General features: G+C 44.1%; 1 protein-coding gene across 1 annotated transcript; it reads right to left on the bottom strand.

The window, feature by feature from the left end:
- Nucleotides 1–1,716: 1,716 nt before the first annotated feature.
- On the bottom strand, nt 1,717–5,561 carry WNT8B (Wnt family member 8B). The gene is made up of 5 exons (XM_058542693.1): nt 5,514–5,561; nt 4,606–4,744; nt 3,619–3,744; nt 2,473–2,615; nt 1,717–2,262 (listed from the first exon to the last, which is right to left on the bottom strand). Exons 1-5 carry the CDS (start codon nt 5,526–5,528, stop codon nt 1,717–1,719), a joined length of 969 nt encoding a protein of 322 aa, XP_058398676.1. The 5' UTR covers nt 5,529–5,561.
- Between the last annotated feature and the right edge of the window lie 11,284 nt (nt 5,562–16,845).

Genomic DNA, 16,845 nt, shown 5'->3' with positions numbered 1-16,845 from the left:
CTCTCACAGTGGCCCCTAGAGCCTCAGCCCCTGTTACCTACTTGGAGCCACACCTCCTCTGTTTTCTCTCCTGCTCTGGGAGAGGTGAGATGAGGTTGTCTAGCATTTGACCAGTTCTGCTCCAGAAGAGCTGCCTAGACCCAGGACTGGCCTAGGGGAAGGAAGCTACCTGGGAAACTCCTTGGGCTGCAGAGGGTCTGTTAGGGATTGGGTCTTCCCTTCCCAGAGCCCTATTTCAACAAGTCCCTGCCCCACTGCTTCTCTCTGGGAAGAGGACCAGAAGAATCAAGCACCACAAGCATAGGCTCTTAGCTGCTGAGTGAACATGTGGGTGGAAGATTTATGTGGATGGTTTACTAATCCTTGGCAGATTAGCCTCAGTCAGGTCAGGATAACTGCTTAGGCCATCTGAGAAGTGAGGCTCTAGGGAGCATGATATCCCGGCAAGATGGGAGGGAAGAGGGGGCCTAGAGGTTATTTCATCCATCCGCCCTCTCCTGTGTCCCCAAGACTAAATTCAATACCTGGGGGGAAGAAAGGCACATATCACAGTGACTGCAATAAATTAAAGTTCAAGGTGCTGAACTTCCTATTAGCAACAGTTTCATTGTAGGAAGTTTACTTATTGAAGGCAAGTATCCAATGCCCTGAATCCTGCCTGTCTTGAGAACCAGGTTAGTGAAAAGGAAGGCTTCCAGCTTCTCCTTCCTTATGACCTGCCTTTAAAGGTGCAAACCAGGTTCTGAATGGGAAATTGGCTTTATTTAGCTCAGTCTTGACTGAGAGGAACAAGGATCCTTTGGGGAAGGAGAAGAGGTGAAGTTAGTTGCTAGGACGAAATAGGTTAGGAGCAGGGGAAGGTTACTTTAAAGGATAGGAAATGACTGGTAATCTGCCCTTCCATAATTCCTGACATTGTGGATGTGTGTCTGGAACACCTTGGGTGATTGTTTAGGAAGGTCATGGCCCCACTGGTAAAGTCCGTTAGAGACGTGGTATCACGAGGATGAGTAGCACCCTGGATTTTCAGCAAGTCAGCACTCGAGGGTTCCTGCTTCCTCCGTCTTCAACCCCCTGCGTCTAGGAACCAACCCCCAAAGACATGCTTTTTCCTGGGTCAGTTTTCTCACAGTTTCTCTTCAGGGAAAGAGGGAAAGGAGAAGGAGAGAGAAAGCATTAGAGATTCCTGGGGAGTCCATGCCAACAGTTAGCAGGGAATCAGAAGCGCAGGAGGGGCTCTGCAGAAGGAGGATGCAGCTATGGTGGAGACCTGGCAGCAGACAAGGGGGTCGGGGCGGGGGCAAGAAAATGGGCAAAAGAGAGAAGCCATGGCTTTCCTCGGGCTCTGCATATTTGAGAAGGGTTCTTCCAGTTCTTAAGGCTGCATAGGCTAGGTCAGGCGTTAGGGCAGCTAGGAAGGGGAGGAGGAACGCCTATTCCCCACCTAACCCAAGGAAGATCAATAGCTCAAAATCTAAGAACAGAGAGTTCTCAGACCTAAGTGTGGGCTGAGGACGATTCAGACCCAGCTCGAGGAGAGCGCAGAGGAATGGGGGAAAGAGGTTGGCAAGTGACAAGCTCCGGAGAGACTGCAGCGTCTCTCCCTCTTGGGATCCCTGGGCTTGGTACTGCGGGGTCCCCATTCCCTAGGGTCCTCTATTACTGGGGTCTCTAAAGGAAGCCAAGGACAAATGGGGAAAGGAGGGGAGGAGACCCTTAAGGTTTTCTCCCGAGTTTGTGCGCCGCGCCCCCCTGCGGCCGCTCCGCGCGGCTACAGAAGTACTTGGTGACCCGCCGGCGGCACTGCTCGCAGCGGACAGCGCAGCACCAGTGGAACTTGCAGTTGCAGCTGGACACGGTCTCGGCGCGACGCTCCTCCACCGCCAGCCCGCAGTCCCCGCAGAGGCGGCGGCAACTGCGGCGCTCCCAGCGGCCCAGGGCCCGCCCGCGCCGCAGGCATTCTCGGCCTTCGGTGCCCAACAGTCCTAGAGTTTTGTTCTCCAGGCAGTAGTCCGGGGAGTCCTCCAAGTGCACCAGCTCCCGCGTGGAGATGGAGCGGAAGGTGTCGGCGATGGCGCCGCGGCCGGCAGCGCTGTTGCCGGCACCCTGCAGCAGGTCCACCTTGAGAGCTGCGTGGTACTTCTCCTTCAGGTGCGCGCCCACCTCGCGGAACTCAGGCAGCTGCAGCCAGCAGGTCTGTGTGGTGCAGCTGCCAGACACGCCGTGGCACTTACACGTGCGTTTCATGGTGCCCTTCACCGCCTGAGGAGAGAGCAAGGAGTGAGCGGGCCAGGGATTAAGCGCGTGGGAGTCTCTGCCTCTGGGGGGTTGCGAGGCGTCTAGCTAGTCTACGTGGCCAGCGCGCTTGGTACCTCGTTTTTCCCATCTGTTAAATGAACTGAACAGCTGTCCGCACCTAGGTCTGGTAGTGAATGGAGCTAGCTGCCTAACCCCAGGGGCTGCAGGACTCACCTTGCGGCCGGCCTCGTTGTTGTGCAGGTTCATGGCTGCCCGGGCATCCTGTCCTGTCTCCAGGGCGTCCACAAACTGCTTGGATATTGCCTCTCCGAAGCCCACGTTGTCACTGCAGCCTCCCCACAGCCAGCCTTGGCCCCCTGGAAAAGTGCAGGGGGAGGAAAGGTCGTTGAACAGGCGGGCGCGGAGCCTCCTGGGCTGCTGTTTCTAATTGGGTTTGAGGGGATCTGGGATCGGGCAGCATTAAGACTGGGCGAGTGCCTTGTCTCCAGGTTAGTTTCAGCCTGTTTGTTTTTGCCGCCTTTGCGCTCCCACTTCCAGCCTCGGCCAATCTCCTGCTCAAGACTCCATGACATACGTAGTTGCCAGGGTGATTCTCCCAAAGGCGCCGGCGCGCCGCTCTACACAGTGTTTCTGACCTTTGAGCAGAGTGTGCACGTGCCTGGCGGGCGATTGACGTCCGGAAGGGACAAAATGGCACGAAAAAGGTGAGGACAGCGCGGGCATTGAGGAGAAGAGAAAGGTGTAATTGGAATAATATGGAACCACAAAGTTGGAAGGTCAGCTGGAGGGCAGAGAGGATTCAAGGCAACAGTGGAGGTAAAGAGTGGGAAGGAGACAGGGATAAGCAACATGGAAGGACGTGCCCCCCTAGGTCACAGAATGTTGTTCCTTTATCATTATTATTATTATTATTTTTGTGAGGAAGATCAGCCCTGAGCTAACATCTGCCAATCCTCCTCCTTTTGCTGAGGATGACCAGCCCTGCCCATCTTCCTCTGCTTTATATGGGATGCTGCCACAGCATGGCTTGACAAGCGGTGCGTCAGCGCGCACCCAGGATCCTGACCGGTGTATCCCTGCCGTTGCAGTGGAGCACAGGCGCTTAACCGCTTGCGCTACCCGGCTGGCCCCCAATCATTACTGTGTTTAAAACAAGAAAACCACTCGGAGAAGGAGGGCCCCAAGCTACATTTAGTCTGGGTTGTCACTGTAGGGTTTGGGCTTAAACTAGTTCACCTTGATTTTCCTCAGATTTAGAAGAATACAAGTCTTTTTCACCCCACCAAGCTACCCGCCAAGCCTTTTATTCTTTAAGGGAACTTCACTGGCCTGCCCTACACCCCCAATATCGCTACTCACCCAGTTGACCGTTCCGGGAGTCATCACAGCCACAGTTGTCAAAATCCCCAAGGCTGCAGTTTCTGGTCAGAGTGTACATGACACCAGCAGAACTGATGGCATGTACAAATGCTGTCTCCCGATTAGCTGGCAGGAACCAAGATTTGGGTGAGTTAGAGGGATGGGTTGTAGACCAAAGAAATACCAATTATGCTACCTTCCTTTAATACAATCATTATGCCCTCCTTTGTCAGCTCCATCCTATTCCCCCACCTTTATAATGTACCTTACTCTCTTCCAGGGTCTGCTCCAGCCCTGGTCTCAGTCCTATTCTTCTCCTCTCCATCTATTCAGGTCACACATTTTATGACTAGGTGGCTAGATTATTGCTGACATACATGGTTGTAAAGGATTTTAGGTGGGAAAGAGCCCGAGGAAGAAACGGGAAGAGATGAATCTGAAGGCCAGGTTGTAAAGAACCCATCCCCACTTCCTCCTGGAACATTGAAGTCTAAGAGACATGTGCCAAATCATCCTGAAAAGAACCTCTGATTGGCAGCTCTTTCATTTCTGGCATGGCCACTCTTTATCCTCTCCATGGGAATCTGGTTTCCAAGTCAGTTCCCATTTGCCCTGGACCTCTCTGCTGAGCCTGCTGAAGGAAGGGGCTAAGAGGCATGAAGAATTATGACCCCTGCCTACCTCCTGATGTTATTTATATTGTGAGGAATCCTTTAGCCAACTGGGAGACCAAGGCTGGTATAGGATTGGAGGCAAGGTAAGGTGCATTCATTGAGCAGTGAGAGTGTTGAGGAAGAAAGAAAAAAGCTGTGTAGGTAGGAAAGAGGAGCTGGAGAAAGAAGAGAAGATTCCAGAGAGGGAGGTGACCTGAGAATAGAGACCAGGTGAGGAATAAGGATATAGAGGAGGCAGAGGGCCATCCCTGGAGAGTGGGGCTCTAACCTGTGGCCAGGGGGTCCAGGGAGCTGTGGCCGAGGCTTTCCTTACCACTGCGAAGGCCGCCATGGCTGGATAGCTGCAGAGCTCTCTCAGGGCAGTTCCAGCGGTCCCAGGCAAACTGGTATTTGCATTCTTCAATACCACTCTGGGCACCAGCTGCCACGCTGCTGGAGTAGATCAGGTAAGCCTGCAGGGACATAGGAGTCAAAGTTCACACTCACAGCAGCTGAACTTGGGAGGCATTTGCCCTAAAGTGGCCAGCACCTCTCTTCTTGGCCACTTTCCCAGCCCTCGAAAATAATGACAGAGTAAGCACTTTAAATATGCTGTCTCATTTGACATCACAAATAAACTTGTGAAATAGGTACCATTTTATAGATTAGGAATCTGAGGTGAAGTAAAGCAATTTTCCCAAGGTCACACAGCTAGCAAATAGTAAAAATAGGAATGAAATTCAGTTTTACCAGATGCTAGACCTCACTAGCCTTTATTCACTATACTATTCTGCTTCTCCAAAATGAGCCAAAATTACATAATGCATGAATTTTCAGCTGTTCTCATCCCATCACTGTCTTAGACAAGAAAAATTTGGAGCTGGAAATGTCCTCAGAGATCATGCAGTACAATGCCAGCATTTTAAAGATGGAAACCTGCATCCCACCACTGCTCTGAGAAGCATGTGTGACCGTGAAAGGCTGTTGACTTTTCTGGCTCTGGAAATTCTGTCCATAAATTCAGAATCAATACTCCTGAGTTCTTGTCTTGGCTTTGACACTAGTTTGCTGTGTGGTTTGAGGTGTGTTCCTAACTCGCTCTGTGTCACAGTTTTTCTGTCTGTAATATATACAGCATAATAAAATATGTGGATATAATGAAAAGAATTCGACATGTATAGTCTTCAGTCAAGAAACTAAGATTAGTGACATCCAAATAAATCAAAGAAATTTTTTTCTTACCTTTGGACCAGTCATCAGGAAATTGTTCACTGACCTAGAAGAGACAAAAACCACAGAGCATAATGGACACACATCAACTCATTTCTGCTGCCAAGAGTTGTAAGGATTACTTCAGCAAATACAACTGATTGATAGGAAGAAAGGAAAAATGGCTTTGCCAAAAAAAAATTATGCATAAGGAATCTATTAATGATAATTTATTAAGTAAAAAAGAATATGTACAAAAAGAGCTAGTATTATGGTTTCTTTGGAATTTTAAAATTTCAAATACCAAAAATATTGGGAGTCATGCTTGATCGTTATGTTGCCATGGGATGGGAAGAGAGCTAGCATTAACTCACTACTGTCTACCAGACGCTCTACTTTCAGTATTTTACATGCTGATCTTAAGTCCTTACTATCTCAGGCATTATTGTCCCTATTTTTAAAATAAGGAATCTGAGACTCAAAAAAGTTATGAATATTATACAAGCTCACCCAGCTAATAAGTGATTGAAGTAGAATTTGAATCCAGGTCTGTCTGACTCCGTGGGACTCTAAGAAGGATAGGTCTCTAATCAGAAAGAGGTAAAGAGTGGAATATCTTTCTAGGGCTTGTGTCATAATTAAATTCTAAAAATAGTCTGACTCTGGAAAATAGTTTGGCTGTTCTTTTCAAAACTAAAAATGGACTTGCCATACAACTTAGCAGTTCCACTCTTGGGCATTTATCCCAGAGAAATGAAGACTTATTTTTACTCAGGAACTTGTACTTGAATACTCGTAGCAACTTTATTCATAATAACCCCAAATTGGAAACTACCCAAATGTCCTTCAAAGGGTGAGTGGTTAAAAAAACTGTGGTACATGCATACCATGGAGTACCACTCAGCAAGAAAAAGGAATGAACTATTGATACACACGACAACTTGGATGAACCTCAAGGAAATTATATGGAGTGATCAAAGCCAATCTCAAAATGATTTCATTTATGTAACAATTGTGAAATATAGAGTTGGAGAATAGATTTGTGGTTGCCAGGTGTTAGAGATGGGGGATGGGTGTGGCTATAAAGTGGTAACACCAGGAAGTCTTGTGATGGTAGAGTTAAGTGTCTTGATTGTGGTGTGGTTATACAAAGCTATATATGTGGCAAAATTGCATCGAGCTATACACATACATACACACACAAATGAGTGTATGTAAAAAACTGGTGAAGTCTGAATAAGTCTCATAGATATTGTACTATAGCTGTAAGATGTTAACACTGGGGGAGGCTGGGGAAAGGATGCATGAGACTTCCCTGAACATTTCTTTGCAACCTTCTGCAAATCTATAATTATATAAAAATAAAATGTAACACACCTACATACATAATCTGGAATGCTGGAGATTTGGTGAATGGACTTCAGTATAGCATTTGAAAATTAATCCAAATATATTACCTATTATCTTTCTTTTTTCATTATAATGGAAGAAAATAACATGGGAATCATTATGTATTGTTCCACAATAGTTGGTGTACCCTGCAATTCCAAAGGCCAATAAGATGCTGGCCATCATCAGAAAGCAGGTTGGAAATGAAATAGACCAAGAAAGTTCAGTCTCCTGTCAGAGGTCAAAAGAGCTTGGTTAACTCTCTTCATACAAAACACACACAACACCTAAAATGTGGGTGGTTTTTGAAAAACACTAGTAATAAACTGGGAGGCTGCCATATGAGAAAAGATGAAAAAGATTCGGAAAGAAATGAAATAAAATTTTAGAAAATCATAAAAGACTACAGGGTCTAGCAAAACCAAGGCCTACTTTTTAAAGCTTGGCAGGCAAAATTAAGTCAACTAAAAAGAACAGCTCTCTTGGGGTGGTAGTACCAAAAAAGCACAAAAATAAATTCAAAATGATTTAAATGAATTCACAATTGCCAAAGCCATTATGGGTTTAGAGATAAATTTCTGATCCTTAAAGACTGGTGTCAGAGGAGTCAGCCAGGCCCTTTGCCTAAGAGAAAATAGCCTGAGCTTGCTCTGGTTCAGAAGGGCAATCTTTATGTTAGGAATAACTTTCAAAGACTTTTGGATGTTACCAGGCCAGACAGAGGCTAGTTCTCTCTCACAAGCCAGGCAGTATCAGGTAATAAAACAAAGCAACAAAACAAAAATCGAGGGGCAGACAAAGGAGAAAGCTTTGCCAAGAGCCTGGGTGAAGAGACTTCCCTTGAGAGGATACTAAGTTCAAGTCACAGGGAGTGATGGGCAGAGATACTAGTGGCTTCTTCTTTCCTTGAAGATCCTACAATTTGTAAAGATTTGTATGATACGTTGGTCTAGCCCATTGATTAATCAATCAGATCTAATTGAGCACCTGCCATGGGACATGACTGTAGGCCTTATTTGGACAAGATTCCCGCAAACTGACTTGTGTTGTTAACCCCTGAAGTTATTTGCAGACGTAGTTGAACCATTATGGCTGGCTTACTCATATCCAAAATATCTAATATTAAGAAAAGACTGTATGTCCTTGTGGTGAGAACCAAAGGAGGAGGATCTAGTTTTTGAATAATGAGACAGTGGCAAGATTTCCTTTTGGAGGGTAAAATATAATATGGATTCCAGAAAGCATAGTGAGTGTGTGGTGTTAGAAGCTGGGAAGAGAGCCAAAGAGGGAGGCCCTCTTTGTTTCTTTGTCTCTTAAGTGTTTGTATGGGTACCAGCTAGGGACAGTATTATGATTGAAGGAAAGACGCTAACAAACAGTGGAAGATATAAAATTTGTTTAGCAGATGAAGGCAGCTCTATAGAACATGGTACAGTCAGTGTAGTCCTAGACAGAGGTATAAGCTTCCCATTCCCGATATGTATGGTTGCTGATGATACTACCCAGATTGGGCATCATTCAAAGAGTTTATGCCTTCCTAAACCCTCTCAACTATTCGCAGACGTTTTCTTGAACTCCAGACAAGAATATATCCAACTATATTCTTGACATGTCCACTTCAATGTTTAATAGTCATCTCAAACTTAATACAGCCAAAACTAAACTCCTGATCTCTGCTGCCATTGTCCCAAACTTGTTCCTTCTGTAGACTTCCCCATCTAAGTAAAGGGCAGTTTCTCCTTCTAGTTGTCAGAAAAAAATCTTAGAGTCATCTTTGACTCCTTTCTTTCTTTTACATCCCGTATTCAATCTGTCATCAAATCCTGCCAGCCTCAGCTCAAAATACGTCCAGACTCTAACCAGTTCTCAACACCCTCACTGCTATCTCCCTGGTCCAAGCTGTCATTGTCTCTTGCCTGGATTATTGTTAAAGCCTACTAACTGATCTCCTTGCTTCCACCCTCGTTCTCCCACATTGTATTCTCAAAATGATTTGTCCCTTTGAAGACTATTCTCTTTAAAATATAAATCAAATGTTGCCATTCTCTGCTCAAAAATGTGGTTTCCTATCTCACAGAGAGTGGAAGCCAAATTCTTATCATGGTTTATAAGATCCTACACAATCTGGCTCCCAGTTATGCCTGTGGCCTGATCTCCTACTGCTCTCCCTTCGCTTACTCTCCTGCAGCTACATGGTCTCCTTGTATTTCCAACACATCAGGCACTCTCCAGCATCTGTGCTTGAGAGTGGGCCATTGTGCTTGTGGTCTTCTTTGCCTGGAATGCTTTTTACTCAGATATCCACATAGCTCGTTCCTTCCCCTGCACTGGGCCTTTCTAAGTGGATTCTAAGTGAAAGAATCCAGAAACAAAAGGCCATAAGTTGTATAATTCTGTTTACATAAACTGTCCAGAATAGGCAATTCCATACAAACTGAAAGTAGATTAGCAGTTGTCAGGGGCTGAGGGAAGGGGGAATGGGAAGTGACTGCTAATGGATGTGAGGTTTCTTTTCAAGGTGATGAAAATGTTTTAAAATTGATTGTGGTGAGGATTGCACAAGTTTGTGAATATACTGAAAACCATTGATTTATATACTTTAAAAGGGTGAATGTTATAGTAGGTGAATTATGTCTCAATAAAACTGTTATATAAAAATCTTACTTAGGGGCCGGCCCGGTGGAGCAAGCGGTTAAGTGCGCGCGCTCCGCTGCGGCGGCCCGGGGTTCGCTGGTTCGGATCCCGGGCGCGCACCGACGCACTGCTTGGTAAGCCATGCTGTGGCGGCGTCCCATATAAAGTGGAGGAAGATGGGCACCAATGTTAGCCCAGGGCCGTCTTCCTCAGCAAAAAAAAAAAAAGAGGAGGATTGGCGGATGTTAGCTCAGGGCTGATCTCCTCACAAAAAAAAAAAAAAAAAAATCTTACTTATTCTTAAATAATTGTCTAGTTCAAAAGCCACAACCAGCACTTCTTGAAGCCTCACAGCCACTTTTTTCTATCTCATATTAAGGTTTTTCTTTATTCTCTTATACTCGACTACAAGTAGGGGCTGCCTTAATTATCTTTGTATCCCCTCCAGCTCCTAATGTAGTACCTTGAACATAGTAAGTGCTCTACAAAAACGCATTGAATTAAAGAGTTTTGAAAAAAGGATGGAAGGATCATCGGATGCAGCAGGATATTTGAGGATAATAAGGACTGAAAAAAGATTTGGGGGGATACGAAAAGGAAGTCTGTGGTAAGGCAGTGCTCCCACTAATTTTTTAACGTTGTGAGCAGATGACCATGCTACATTAGCAGATGATCATACTACTAGAGCAAGACAGTGACCACGGAGCATACGTACACAGAGGTTAGCGTCATAATCAAAACTTTTGGCAAAGTCAATCTGACACACTTAATGCTATGTATAGTTGTTATTGTACTTCTTAGTAATTAGGCATAAGTTGTAAGCAATTTACATAAATAACAGTAGTGAGTTTTGCTTTTACACTGCTAAATAAAAATTTTATAATTGTTTCTTTCCTTTCATTAGTCTTCCAGTACGTATACTGACACCATATACAATTTAATTTTTATCACACAATAATAGCTAACATTTATTGAGTGTGTCAAGAACTCTTCTGACTGCTTTACTTGTATCATCATATTCAATTTTCTTAACAACTTTATGGTGTAGGTACTGTACTATTTATTGAGTGTTTATTCTGTACACACAAAATACTATTTTAAGTGCTTTACACGTTTTAAGCTCATATAATCGTCTCAATTACGTCTTCCATTTTACAGACACAGAAACTGAAACACAGAGTGGTTAGCCAGCGTCACACAGCTAGTCAAGCTGTAAAGCCAAGATTGGAACCTAGTCAGTCTGATTCTGGAGCATGCACTCCTTCACTGCTTTGCTTTTCTGCAATCCATATTTCTCTTGCTTTTATTCCCATCTGCTAATCCAGGACTCCTGATCCCTGAAAAGTTCTTGATAAGTATTTCTTGGAGGTCTCAGTGATGTTTTGCACACAGTCATAAACAAGCTCAGTTAACTATCACATTGTCTCTACTGCTTTTCTATTCTGCCAATGCTCCAGCCCTTCCTTCTACTTCCCCGTCCACCAGGCGTCTGCATCTGCCAGGCATAGGCTCTGCTTTATCTGGGTGCCATCACATCCCCTGGGCACATTTTTGGGAGACTGTTGCTGCTCACACTGGGGTCAATGCATGAAAAAGTAGGGACAAACAAATGTGCCACCTAATGCAAGATGCTAATAGTGAGGGAAACTGCAGGAGGAAAGGGGGGGTATACAGGAACTCTGTACTTTCTGCTCAAGTTTCCTGTAAACCTGAAATTACTCTTAAAAAAGCCTTTTAACTTTTTTTAAATGTAGGGGAAAATGTCTTTTAACCACTTTTAGAGTTTTACTTTTCCACTTGGGTATCAAAACTGCCATTTGTGTACAAGGTCTTACAGGGTCTTAGTAAAATAGTTCTTTCAGGTTTTGCTTATAACACTCCCTCCTAGTTACACTCCAGCCTCCTTCATGGACTCAAACTGTGAGGTTTGCTAGCAAATTGCAGTAACAAGCTTAATTGCTGGATCATCTCAATTCCCTTCCTTTAGAGTGAATGCTCTCCTAGGAAGACTCCATAGTCACTCATTTAGATAAACTTCTGGGGTCTGCAACCTTACCAATCCTCCTGACTTGCCCATATATACTGAATCCAAGTGGTGTGCCCACCCTGGAGCCCCTTCAAAAGGGTGCCATCCTTGCAAAGAAATGGGTGATTAAAAAAGTATTAACTAGGGTCTCTCTAGTGTTCTGTTGATACCTTTCCTGGGCTCAGCCTTCAGGGACCTCATGCTAAATGTGCCTTGGCCCACCCAAGAGCAGTGTACTTGGCCTTGGCACACTGACCATTATGGATTCACTCACCCTGGACCTCTTCCACCCCCGTAACGACTCTCTGAAGAATAAGTGCCAGCGCACTTTCTGATTTTAGGGAAGACTTTATTACCTTGGGAGCTGTCAGTTTCCATTGGCTCAAAAGCAAATACATGAGGACTAGGGTCTGGCCAGAGAAGCAGGATAATTCCTCAGTAAGACTCTGACTGAAGCTCTAGCCCTGCCCCTGTCCTCAGATGCCCAAAGAGGGTGACTTTGGTGAGAGCATCTCCCCAGATCTGCCCCTGGCCTTAGTGTGAGTCCCCGTGGTGGAGGGCATGAGCCACAACCACACTCCACCAATCTCCTTTAACTGTCAGGTGGCCCTAATGTCTGGCCTGGATAAGACTGGATTTTTCCCTACCTCCTGTCTCCTGGTGCCTCTCTTGCTTTGGCGTTCTTTTGGAGGTGTTCCATCAATCTAGGACAGTGGAGTGCAAACTGTAGTGTGTGTAAAACTGGTGAAGTATGAATAAGCTTTGTGGATATTGTACTATAGTTGTAAGATGTTGACACTGGAGGAGGCTGGGGAAACGGTGTATGGGACTTCCCTGTACATTTCTTTGCAACTTTCTGCAGATCTATAATTATATAAAAATCAAAAGTTACCTACCTACTCTGGAGTGCTGGAGATTTGGAGAATGGACTCAGTATAGACATTTGAAAATTAATCCAAATGTATTATCTTGTAGAATGCATGAGAATCCTCTGGGGAGTTTATTAAACATGAAGATTCCTGGGCTGCAGCTCCATAGACTCTTGTTGAGCAGTGGTGATCTGGGGAATGGGTGGTAGGAATCTGCATATAGGTGCTACTGAGATGGTTGTATTGCAGATAATCCTCAGAGGCCACTTTGAGAAACACTGGTCCAGAGGGAGAACAGGGAAGTGCCTACAAGCATCTAAGATCTAAGTAATAATTTGACCTGGGAGACTCAAATTATTGCTTCAATCTTCTGGAAAATTGCTGCTCCAACTGCAATAGTAACAAATTGGTGGACATTCCCTTCTTTTGTATCTGGATGGAGAACCTTCTGGTTCTGGTAATTCTCAAAGCTCTCACTGGTCATTGCCTTGAGGGACTGGGTCTCTGACTGCACTGAGCATTAAAATAATGGGATCTGTTTCCTCTCTGTAGTTTTTCTTGGTATTATAGTGTTTTCCTGGCAATTACAGCTGACCTGTTTATGCCTACCGTCCTCATACCAGGAATAAGACATTTTGGCGAGTTAAATATGCCTGCAAGGATTCTGAGTCTTTGTCTAGGCGCTATCTGTTCTCTAGTAAATATGCTAACTACTTCCACTCACAGGAGTCTTGAATGCCATAACTGTTATTTTATATTCTTAGACCACCTCCACACTCTTGTCATCAACCCTGAAGTGAGTCTTGAACTCATTCTTTGATCTGTACTTTTTTCCTACAAGCTTCTAATGCCATCTCATCCTTCTCCCAAGTTACTTTACCAACAACAAGAATTTGGGAGACCAATCAGATATCTTTCTCTCTCTCTCCCCATTATTCATTCTGAGCTCTCACAATAATGTTTTATTGTAAGTGGCTTCTGCTGTCACTTGCTCTCATCTAGGCTGGTTACCCAAATTGTGTCCTTTTGTCCTCTCTTCACACCTTCTGCCACAGCTCCTCTAATATGAACATTTCCAAGTTCTTTCCCCTTCCTTTTAATGTGTCTAAGTCCTTGCTATTCTCTTCACTAATAAATATCCTGTCAGCTCTTGTCAAACAACCATCCACAGATGCAGATGCTTTAGTAGTTTTGAGGGTATAGGTAACTGCTAAAGTAGAGCCTTGTGGACTTCATATCATTTTCCATTGCTTCTCTGCTGTAGGGACCTGCAACACTTTGGTGGCTATAATGTGGTCATAATCTAACCACAATTCAAAATTCTTGGATCTAGGGAACTACAGCTCCTCAAACCCCACAGCTTTCAGCATCATGCAGCTTCTCTCGTGGGCTATATTGCCTCCTGAATTGCCTATTCCATAATCAGCCTGATCACCAGCAAAGATTTTTCCCAGGGAGCTGGGGCAGGAGGGGAGGGACTTTGGATCAACCCAAATACAAATGCCACAGCTTCTCTCTTAGCTCTTGGAAAGTCTCCAAGTTTCTTTTGTTTGTTTGTTTGTTTGTCTTTTCTTACCTAACATTTATTATCTATAGATCCATATGCACTCTAATGTTCTAAGCCCTCTTCACCTGATACCACGTGAAGAAAGTTACTTTATTTTACCACCTTAGGAAGTTCAGAAAATTTCAAGTTCCCATTCTCTGGCGGCTGTGTCTAATTGTGGATGAGCATTTTAAGACACTATCTAATTAATTTAAATCATTTCTCCCTATTTGGGGGCGTTCTCCAAACTGGCACAGCCCGTGAGGCGGTCTGTGGCACATCATTCTGTATAGCTGGCAGTTCTGTGTGGCCTGTGTCACAGATGGGACTAGGAGGACCAAGCACCATGCTAGCTTCAGACTTACTTCTCCCTTCGCATGACCAGAGCCTCGTCACTAGGCCAAGTTTGTGTGCCAGACTCCTTCTCCCCTTGGTATGAGAGTTCCTTCCCAGGAAAGAACTCAGTCTTAGGCAGCAAGCTTCTTGCAGTCCAGCCTCGCTCGCTTGCCAAGTGTGCCCCGATACATTTGAATCTCAGCGGTTGACGTAGCTTAGATTCAAGTTAGGATTCCCTTTTCCCTTCTCCACACATATTCTTAAAAAGCAAAGGTTCTGAATATGAATCTCCAGAATTTGATGTTTTCCTCTCGATGCCCAGGACTTTCATTTCAATGCCCTCTAATGCCTACCTTTGTTCTGCCTCCCTTCACTTTCCCCACAAGCCTTTGAATAACTGGTTTGGCTTTTCCCTACCCTTTAGTCTCATCTCTCGAGGTTCATAAAAATCTCTGAGTCATGAAGCTCTAGTTGGCCCACTTTAGGCGAGGCTCAGGGGAAAGGAGAAGTGGCAGCGAATGAATGTAGGTGCAGATCTCCATCTGGCGATTTGGCACAGACAGAGTACAGGGGCGAAAGGGGAAACAGCTAAGAGGAGGGCCCAGAATAGGGGAGCTGCCTGGAACCATAGCTAGAAGGTGCTCCAGTGAAGCAACTTTCTTGTAGAATGAATGTCTGACAGCCAGTGTTTCACCTCATAGAACTCCCAAGGTGCCTTCGGCTGGGGAGAGCCCAAAGACAGCTCTTTCTGAGCAAGTTTCCATGTGATTCACTCTATCCTCCATGACATCTGACCCACACAACACACACGCACCAGCACACACACCTAGACATGCACACACACACACAATTACATAGAAGGTAGGTCTTACTAATGACTGTGAAATAATATCTCATTGGTTAAAAAATGTTCTTCGTTACCCCTCTCTGATAACACTCGCGGATATTTAAGCTAGGAACAATTCACTGTTCCATTAGAGAGAGTTAAGTTTAAACTGCAATTTTTTTTTTTCAAGAGTGAACAGCGTGACTAATTCTTACCCATTGTAAAGTATAAATAATTGAAATCAGGCTCCTTCCTATTTAGCTAGGGGAAGGGATTAGGAAGTAGAAGGCACAAGATATCTGAAGTCTTAAAGCGAAGAGAAGTATTCAGAATTTCAAAGACAAGTTTCCTCCCACTTAAAAATTTGTCAAGAGGGAGCAAGGTTGATATCAGTGGAGAGATCTATTTCAGTAGAGCAATGGAACAGAAGCCAGATTATAACGAGTAAACAGTTATCAAGTGAAAGCCGCTAGTATAGACTCATTGAAGGAGTATAACACTGAAAGGAAAGACAGAAAGAAATGATTGCAGTGAAGTTTGGGGCAGGTAAAGGTTTTTTCAAGAAGAGTATAAAAGGAAAAGTTAAGGAATATGTAGCTTTTGGTCCTATCCCCCTATCTATTTCACTGATTTAAACACCATCTCTTTCTTCAAAGGAAATTCAGCTCTATAAATAATTCTCAAAATTTTTTTATATATGTGAATTTTCTGTTTATAATGCAGTGCCCTAAAATATGAAAAAAAGGCTTGTAAACAAGGTGGCTAAAAAAGGAAAGTTAAACAGATGTGTTAGTTTTAGTAGTAGTCCTTATGTTAAAATTTATATTAAAATCTCACATTATCTCAAATCCAGTCCCCACTAAATAATTATTGGCAAAGACCATATCATAGCCCACAGGACAACTGTGTACCATGGGTCTCTGCGAAACAATCTCAGGCAGATTTCTTCCCAAGCAAATCACAATTTTTCAAGGGATAATCTTTTCCCCTGAAATTGAAATGTCTTTTGTATTGCAGGATATTTTATAGAGAGATAGACTGTCTTTCCTTGTTCTCATTTCCTTCCTTCTTTATGTATTGTAGCAAACTCTGCTGAGAAATGCTGAGCTACAAAAAAGCACTTCAGCACTTAGCATTTAAATGAGGACTCTAACTGGGAATAAGCTGTACTCATGCTCCGTTCCGTGGTCTCTAAGTGAAAGCTGCTAAGGAACAGCTCAAGCCACTGTTCCCAGAAAGCCTGGGATTGCAGGAACCTCTTCCAGGATCATTATGGAGGCAGAGAATTTTATTTTGTTTTTTGATCTTGTTACCTTGGTCCCTGTAGTACAGACTTTAGAAAATATTCATGTTCTCAATTGCCCTGATGGATGCAATACCAGTTTATTTCAGGATCAAGAAGGTAGGTGTACATGGCAACTCTAAGAATTATCCTGCGAAACAACTAGGTGAACAGTTCAAGGCAGGAAAATTGACAGGCTTTGGCACTGTGGTACCATTTTCACTAGTTAATGGAACTAAATCCAATGGATGGTAAAAATGTTCTCTCCTCAATCCGATCCAACCATCAATTTCTGTTGCTTTTGCTAACCAGCCACAGCTCAAACAGAAATAAACTCAAATATGTATTTGAATGAATTTTCTCTTTTTGCTCATTTGTATTCTTGATTTTTTTTTTCCCACAAAGGCAGTCATATCCATATGATGTTCTCCAAGATTTACTTTTAATTACAGGCTCT

Source organism: Diceros bicornis, chromosome 6 (genome assembly GCF_020826845.1).
Source record: "Diceros bicornis minor isolate mBicDic1 chromosome 6, mDicBic1.mat.cur, whole genome shotgun sequence".
NCBI classification, from domain to species: domain Eukaryota; kingdom Metazoa; phylum Chordata; class Mammalia; order Perissodactyla; family Rhinocerotidae; genus Diceros; species Diceros bicornis.
Note: the sequence above shows the minus strand (reverse complement) of the source record. Positions and strands in the feature narration are given on the sequence as shown.